The sequence below is a fragment of the Trichomycterus rosablanca genome, chromosome 21, assembly GCF_030014385.1.
Source record: "Trichomycterus rosablanca isolate fTriRos1 chromosome 21, fTriRos1.hap1, whole genome shotgun sequence".
Taxonomy (NCBI): Eukaryota; Metazoa; Chordata; class Actinopteri; order Siluriformes; family Trichomycteridae; genus Trichomycterus; species Trichomycterus rosablanca.
The window spans coordinates 20,307,181-20,315,912 of NC_086008.1; the positions used below are offsets into that span (position 1 = coordinate 20,307,181).

General features: G+C 45.1%; 1 protein-coding gene across 1 annotated transcript; it reads left to right on the plus strand.

The window, feature by feature from the left end:
- Positions 1–257: 257 nt before the first annotated feature.
- On the plus strand, positions 258–7,807 carry zcchc8 (zinc finger, CCHC domain containing 8). The gene is made up of 14 exons (XM_063018093.1): positions 258–432; positions 1,543–1,585; positions 1,681–1,755; positions 1,861–1,963; positions 2,661–2,735; positions 2,824–2,927; positions 3,753–3,818; positions 3,964–4,024; positions 4,559–4,689; positions 4,782–4,924; positions 5,030–5,139; positions 5,366–5,452; positions 6,296–6,410; positions 6,534–7,807. Exons 1-14 carry the CDS (start codon positions 258–260, stop codon positions 7,352–7,354), a joined length of 2,109 nt encoding a protein of 702 aa, XP_062874163.1. The 3' UTR covers positions 7,355–7,807.
- The last annotated feature ends 925 nt before the right edge of the window (positions 7,808–8,732 follow it).

The window sequence follows — 8,732 nt, forward strand, 5'->3', positions numbered from 1 at the left end:
CGTCCACAAGACTTGTGAAGTCAGGTCAATCGAAGCGACTAGAATTTGCCTGAGGTGTGTGTGTGTGTGTGTGCCCAAAAAATCAGACCCACCACGACCCTGACCAGAATAAAGCGTTAGGAAAGCAGACAACAAATGAATGAAAGCAAAAAACGAGTGATGACGTGCGCGGCGTCGAAGCGCCTCTCAGCCAATCAGCGATCTCGCGCGACTTCGTATTGGCCCTTTGATCACTCCGCCCCTATGCTAAGCTAAACATGGAGGTGGATTTCGGCGACACTGAGCTGTTCGAGCAGTTCGGAGAGGAAACTCCTGCTAATGTTAACAAACACATCAGATTTTCGGATGAGGACGAGCACCAGAACCACGACAGCGAGCTCCGGGACAGATTAGAGGAGAGCGAGGAGACCGTAGTTCGCCTGAAAACGGAGAATATCCTTTGTTTTGCTTGTTAGCGGCTAAGCTAACTAGCATTTAGCACGAGCTCGTTCAGTTTGAGTTTTATTTATTTGCTTTTAATTGACAGTTTGTTGTGAAAATTCATAAATATGTGGTGGGTCAGAAAATATTAACATAGCAGATTACATTTACTCATTTCACTTTGTGACAGGAGTGTACCTGACCATAGTGGATGACTTCTCTGTGCCCATATAAATAGGGCTAAATTGACTGAAGTACATTTACACTATCAGCATTTTGCAGACGCTTTTATCCAAAGCGACTTACAGCACTGTGACAGTATATTATTTAAGAAGTTGAGGGTTAAGGGCCGTGTTCAAGGGCCCAACAGTGACAATCTGGCAGTGGTGGGGATTGAACTAGCAACCTTTTGATTACTAGTCCAGATGCTTTTATTTAAAGCGACTTACAGTACTGTGACAGTATACTGTCTGAGCAATTGATGGTTAAGTGCCTTGCTGAAGGACTCAGCGATGGCAACCTGTCAGTAATGGGGCTTGAACTAGCAACCTTTTGATTACTAGTCCAGTACCTTAACCACTAGGATACAACTGCATGCAGGCATGGCTGCCAACCCCAAACTGTCACCTTATTCAACTGTATACCAAGAGAAATTTAATTCTATCAGAATTATAGCTGCTTGAGCGTGGGTGTCACTGTCCACAGGCAAGCAAGTTTTACTGGGTCATGGGCTTAGACGTGCCGCCTTAAAAAGTAGTACTAGTTCTACAACTGGCCCCATCATGTAGTGCCCAACTGTCGCTGATTGCATGGACATCAGAAAGGCTGGAGCGGAAGCTTCTTTCGACAGAATCAACCCAGGGTGATGTAAAGCTTGCTTGACTGTGCTCATGGACCAGGCAGTTGGGGTTTGCTGGTGGCAACCCCTAAACTCGAAACCTTGGACTTGAACCCCGTGCCATGAAGTGTCACTTTTTAATACAGACTATGGAGCGGTGGTTCAAATCACTGAGACACTTATGGTTTTCACGCCTTTAATTGTTGATTAAGAGAGAAATTGAGCTTTGATTCTTAGTTTCACACCACTTCTGTTCATTTCTGCCCCCTTAACCACTCGTTCACATGAGGAACTCAGAAGAAAGTTGAATTTTTTGAGTCGGCCTCCGTAAGTTTCCTCACCGTTTACACACATTTACACAATCGGTTAACTGATCCACGATCGTCATTTCATTTAATGAGCTCTTGTCATTTCTGTTCCAGAGGAATCAACGTCGTCGATCCAAATATCGACAGTCCTCTCTGCCAGATCCTCTTCGGAAACAACAGCATCTCAAAGTAGGAGTTTGGCTGTTTGGATTTTATCTACAGCTTGAGTGTGTGTGTGTGTGTTTTTTTTTTAAGAATGTTTTATGAATATTTGGTCTTTTCCTGCTTGCTCAGGCAGTGCCGGCGAGATATCGAGGACTACGTCTTCGATCTGATTCAGAAACACCAGCACCAGCAGCATGAGAACCAGGCGTCCGCCCAGCTCCCGGGCCCGCAGGTATGTGGACGGTGTGGGCTGTTACATGGGTTTGCCTGGCAGGGCTTTCCACGGGAGTTTGGGTGTGTGTGGAAATTTGTGTCTAATTAGTAACAGCCAGGCTCTGATATTGAATAAAAAGGCCTGACGTTTAATCTAATGGAAATTAGTGATGTGGTGTAAAGAGCAACAAATAGACTACAGTTGATAACTGAATACCCACAAAGGTGTGTATCCACCTGTACGGTAGGTGAAGCTCATAAAACGGCCAGTGAATGTACATACAGTGCAGGAGTTGGCTCGGTTGGTAGCACTGTCACCTCACAGCAAGAAGGTCCTGGGTTCGATTCCTAGGTGGGGCGGTCTGGGTCCGTTCTGTGTGGAGTTTGCATGTTCTCCCCGTGTCTGTGTGGGTTTCCTCCCACAGTACAAAGACATGCATCAGGATAATTGGAGACACTAAATTGTCCATGACTGTGTTCGATATAACCTCGTGTAACGAGTAACTACCGTTCCTGTCATGAATGTAACCATAGTGTAAAACATGACGTTAAAATCCTAATAAATGTGATAAATAATAAATAAATAACTGCGGGTAAACGATTATGCACGTTGTTTATAGGCAAATTGTCAGCAGCTGTGTGTAAGTGCAGTAAGCGGAGTGTAAATTACCCCACTAACCTCAGAATCTAATCAGCTTCTCTTTTTTCTGACTCAGAACTCAAGTTTCATCCTGGAAGAAAACCAGAACACGAACTCTAAAGAGAGTAAAAAGATCAGAGATGCTTTCTGTGTAGGTATTTCTCACCGATTCATTCACACGTCCATATCTGTCCATGATCTGTGGAGATCAAATTCTCATTTTGTTTGGACTTGTGCAGGTCGTGGGGAGCGTCTTGTACTTCACCTCGTTCTGTCTGGACAAACTCGGTCAGCCTCTGCTGAATGAAAACCCCCAGCTGACGGAGGGATGGGAGATTCCCAAGTATCCTTCAGATCGTATTCGCAGACGTCTGTAATGCACACGTGTCGCCTGACCATGAGTTTGACTGATTAATATAAATGTGGCACACTATTGCAGCTTTAACAGCATCCACTCCTTTGTAAACACTTGTAACGAACCTTTTATTCATCGCTCTAGCTGTCGACCTTCGACGTGGCCGATCACGTCTGTGTGGACGCCCAGCCGGTCGATAGCGCCGCTGATATTTGAACCTGGTGGTGTGCTAGCATAATAGACCACTGTGCCACCCTCTCAAAATCAGTCAACAGGCACCGATGCTGGATAAGGCATGGCTCACTATCGAAGTTCCGATTCATCCCAAAGGTGTTCACTTGAGGTGCAGCCGTCTTTATGGACCATAGCTTTGCACAAGGGGCACAGTCATGCTGGAACAGGAAAGGGCCTTCCCTAAACTATTGCCACAGAGTCACAAGCATGTTATTTAGTTTATATAATTGTAAATACATGTGGTTGAAACCTCTAAATTATAATTAAAGGACCGGACCACATACATGTAATTATTTGCAGCATTTAAGAAGTGCTTTTATCCAAAGCAACTTACAATTCTGACTGCATACAATGTGAGCTATTGAGGCTCTTGCTCAGGGGGCCCAACAGTGGCAACTTGGCGACATGAGGCTCGAACCGGCAACCTTCTGATCACTAGATCGATGCCTTAACCACTGATATACCGCTGCCCATGTATTTAGACTCCTATGTCGTGCACGTACGCTGTACATCTGTATCGTTACTGTTCGTATACCTCTCAGAGGTTCATGTATCCATTCCTGAATCACATCTGCCAAGGTATCAGCAGGTTTTCGCCCAGGTGATGGCTTTAGAGGGCCAGGAGGTCCAGATCAAAGAGAAGAGGTACGTAGTGCTGTCGGAGTCATTCTTAATGAGTCACATCTTAGGTGACGTGCCACCACAGTAGTGTGAGTCTGTAGAATGCAAACAAACAAGATTAACTGCTATTGTTTAGTGTTTGTTTTTAACCGTAATGTCCCTTTTTCAGGCCTAAACCGTGTTGTTTTAACTGCGGTGAAGAAGGCCACCAGCTGAGAGACTGTCCAAAGGTAAATCCAGGATGGAGAAACGAGTGGAACGTGTATTGAATGAATGAATGAATGAATGAATGAATTGATTGAATAACTGGATGGATGGTTGGATTCCAAAACAATACCAAGATGAAATATTTAATGTTTTGTCATATAAACATTTGTGGTACATAGATTTAACATTAAAACTGCCAGTATAATATGGAGTAGGTCCACATGCTCCTAAAACAACCCTGATTCAACTAGCCTGGACTCCACTAGTCCTTTTCTTCGTGTTTTACCCACCGTCCTAACTTTTTTGTAATTGGTTCTGTACATTGGTTGAATAAATGGGTGGGAAATGACCAACTGAGTGAAAATAGGATAAATGTATGGATCAATTGCCCTGCACATATAGAGCATGCTCTGTTTGCTCGATGTGTCCTGTAGCAAGGAGCATGTCATGATTTACCAGGCCGGTGCCACCCCTGCCAGACACACCTTAATAGCTACTCGACTGCCCTGCCTCTTGATCTCAGGAATCTGACTCTCTTCCCCCCCCCCTTTTTCCAGCCTAAAGACATGGCACGCATCAACGAGAAGCGGAAGGAGTTTGCACAAGGAAACAATCAGGGAAACAACCAGCGATACCACGCCGAGGAGGTGGAGGAGCGCTTTGCTAAGTACAAACCTGGAATACTGGGGTCAGTGACCTGTACACATACAGACTCAGAACTTAATAAGGTCCAAATATACAGAATGGATGAGGATCATTTCTGTGCCCCTCTACATGCAGGCAGGAGCTGTTGGACGCGCTCGGCGTCGTCGCTAACGCACTGCCGCCGTTTATTTATCGGATGCGAGAGCTGGGCTATCCACCGGGCTGGCTAAAGGAAGCCGAGACGGAGAACTCGGGCCTGACGCTCTACGATGGAAAAAGTACATTTTATTATTCATTCTGTAATGAAAAGAGTCTTTATGTCGCTCTTCGGTGTACCACCAGTGATTTTAAAGCTTTTGTTCATTTTTGTTTCGATTTTTAAGCGCCTGGGGAGGAAGAATCCAACGGCCCCGGCCAGGACGTGTCTTATGATGTTTCTAAGTTGGTGGATTTTCCTGGTTTTAATGTCTCTGCACCGCCCAACGTCCGAGACGTAAGAGTTTTTGATGCAAAACCGGCGCAAACTGGCTACCGATGAATAAAACGTTTCTAGATTCGCAGTGCTACAGGCGGGCTGAGGTGCAGCTATGGGAACAAACAGCGAATTAAAGAAACACTGGCCACATTTCATTTGAATGAGGCGTGATCGATGTATTGGGCACACTAGTGCGAATTCTGACTGACTAAATATGTCTATATTTGTTTGTTTGTTTGTTTAGGAGTACCGGTCATTCGGTTCCATCCCAATGCAGCCTCACCACTGGAAGCCGACTTTTGCTGAACACTTGTTGAACACGTACCAATCGGTAAACACGGTACCCTCGTTACCCTTGTTCATTCATCATGTTTTCATAAGCCTCTCTTTGGGCACCCAGGTGGCACGGCGGAATATTGCCTGGAGGGAGGGATGACCGGAATATGTGGGCGGGGTCTTCAAACGCTGTGTAAGGACCCTGATTGGCAGATAGAAGACAAATTGACTACACTAAATTGGGAGAAAAATGCATTATATATATATATCTACACTGATCAGCCATAACATTAAAACCACCTCCTTGTTTCTACACTCACTGTCCATTTTATCAGCTCCACTTACCATATAGAAGCACTTTGTAGTTCTACAATTACTGACTGTTGTCCATCTGTTTCACCTCACTGTCACTGCTGGACTGAGAATAGTCCACCAACCAAAAATATGTCCAGCCAACTGATGAAGGTCTAGAAGATGACCGACTCAAACAGCAGCAATAGATGAGTGATCGTCTCTGACTTTACATCTACAAGGTGGACCGACTAGGTAGGAGTGTCTAATAGAGTGGACAGTGAGTGGACACAGTGTTTAAAAACTCCAGCAGCGCTGCTGTGTCTGATCCACTCATACCAGCACAACACACACTAACACTCTGCTCTGTGGTGGTCCTGTGGGGGTCCTGAACTTTGAAGAACAGGGTGAAAGGGGGTAACAAAGCATGCAGAGAGACAGATGGACTACAGTCAGTAATTATAGAACTACAAAGTGCTTCTATATGGTAAGTGGAGCTGATAAAATGGACAGTGTGTAGAAATAAGGAGGTGGTTTTAATGTTATGGCTGATCGGTATATATTTATATACTCTGTGTAACCTCGACCCTCTGTTTGTGAACCCCAGCCCATGCCCAAATGTGCCAAAAGGAGCCACGAGGCCGAATCATCTCCCATACAGACCAAGAAGCGACAGAGCAATCTGAATGTTTCCGGGTGTTCAGACATGGACACTGATTCAGGTATAGAGGGGTACCACTATAGACTAGTGGTAGGCTGGATCTTGGTCTTTGTTCCAATACTTTTGTCCATATACTTTTGGACATGTGCAGGTTTTCAAGTTTCTGACTCGTATGTATCCACAGATCAAGAAACTCCTGGCAGAAACAGACGGGACAGCTTCAAGTTTCAGCCTCCACTTCCTCCTGGCTCTCCGCACATCGGCACGCCTCCGCCGTTACCCCCGGGAACGCCCCCGGTCACCCCCACCCCGCCCCCACTCCCCAAAGGCACGCCTCCGCCGACCCCTCCCACGAATTCCGGTTCCCCGGCTCTCGCCAGAGGAAGCGTCGGGGGGGAGGAGTCTGAGGACGGGCTGACGTTAGAGGAGCTGGAGGAGCAACAGCGCCTGCTCTGGGCGGCGCTAGAGAACGCAGATAACGGGACCAGCGACTCGGACACCGGGGCCACGGGAACGCCCGCCGTGGCCTCGCCCGCCGTGGACTCGCCCGGCACGGCCTCTCCGAACGTTCCTCAATCGGTCGAGATGGAAGAAGACGATGCGCACGTGAAGGAAGCGGTGATCGCGAGCACGTCCGCTTCGCCCGCCCGAACGCCCCAGACCGTCGAAGACGGCGGCACGGAGTCCTCCGACGACCTGATCGTCCTGGATGAGGTTTCCCAGGGTGCCGATTCAGGTTCCGAAAAAAACGGGACCGTCGAGGTCGGCGAAGGAAAGGACGCCGCCGCTACGGATCCGCGACCGGGCGAAGACGAGGAGGAGCCGACGGCGAAGAAAATAACGGCCGTTCCTCACAGGAGTAGGTTCGCTGAAGGGATCATTCCTTTCGAAGAGACGCCGGAGTTCACGGAGGTCGCCGAAGCCACCGGGGTTTACTTCAGGATCCGAGGCCTGCTCAAGGAATCCCCTCGGAATCAGGCGAAAACCAAGAAGCAAAGCTCCTGATCAACTATCGACGTTTTCATTGGTGTATAGATCATATCTGAGCAATGAACTCTGTTTGTTACGTATTGTCAAAAATCTGTCTCCAGCCTTTTTCTTCTCCTTTTATAAAAGCTGCATTTTTATAATTTTCCACAGTTTGAGAACCTTAAATGTCTTTGTTACTTTTCCCGTGATTTTGAATAGTTTGATTCATGTACAGTTCATCAAACAATCCCTCCTCCGTCGTCTTTTACCGACTCCAACGTTCCGGTGGTTCTTCCTTTCTATGATGTTTTTTTTAATCACCTCCTCCTGGTTCTCTTTTAAATTTCCCAGCCACCCTATAATTCACTGCGGTTTGCTTTTAACTAACTTATTTAAGACGACGCTTCAGGGTGTCCGTCCACTCCTGGGTTTTACTTCCACTGTCCAGATGTTTGTCAGATTATGGGAATAAAAAATGTCCTTTTTCAACCCTTGCAGATGTTTTTCTTTAGCAGCGGTTTCACTCGTTCGTCTGTTCTTGTGGGTCTCGCACCACCTGAAGAAGCTGAGCATAAAGTTGCTTAAGTTGGTTTGGATAAAAGTGAAGTGAAATGTTGGTTTTGTGTGTGTGTGTGTGTGAGTGTGTGTGAGTGTGTGTGAGTGTGTGTGAGTGTGTGTTCGTGTGTTCAGGCTTGGCTTTAATATCGGAATCGTTTGGGTTGCTACTAAGGGAACTATCAGTTCCGTGCTGACCTAGTTCCCCTTCGAATTTCTCGTTCCCGTTTGATCAGCTTGGTGTAGTGGAACTCCGGTGCCCTAAACCGAGCCCGGACCTATTATCGTTAAACCCTATTGAAAACCTTTGGGATGAATTAGAACGCAGATCGTGAGCCAGGCCTTCTGGTCCCACGGCTAAATGGCTTACAAACCTTAACACTCACACTTTAAAATCCTCCCTGGTAAAAGCGGACCTGCCGGAATTCTGACCAGGACCAAGTACTATTTAAATCTGGGTAAACAGGGTTCCTGAAATAATAATAAAAATAAAAATAATAATAAAAATAATAATAACAATAATATAATAATAGTAATAACAACAATAATAATAGTAATAATAACAATAACAACAATAATAATAATAGTAATAATAATAAAAACAATAATAATGATAATAATAAAAACAATAATAAAATAGCAATATATAATAATAAATCTGGATAAAGTTCCTATAATAATCATAATAATAATAGTAACAATAATAATAGTAATAATGATAATAAAAATAGCAATATAAAATAATAATAATAGCAATATAAAATAATAATAATACATTTGGATAAACAGTGTTTCTATAATAATAATAATAATAATAGGTAAACAGGGTTCCTGTAATAATAATAATAATAATTATTAT

Bases quoted from the DNA above. Each gene is read 5' to 3' on its own strand.
- zcchc8 (XM_063018093.1), top strand. From the start codon at position 258: ATGGAGGTGGATTTCGGCGACACTGAGCTGTTCGAGCAGTTCGGAGAG. The intron at 433-1,542 runs ATATCCTTTGTT...CCACTCGTTCAC, and splicing joins AGTTCGCCTGAAAACGGAGA to ATGAGGAACTCAGAAGAAAG. The intron at 1,964-2,660 runs GTATGTGGACGG...TTTCTGACTCAG, and splicing joins CCCAGCTCCCGGGCCCGCAG to AACTCAAGTTTCATCCTGGA.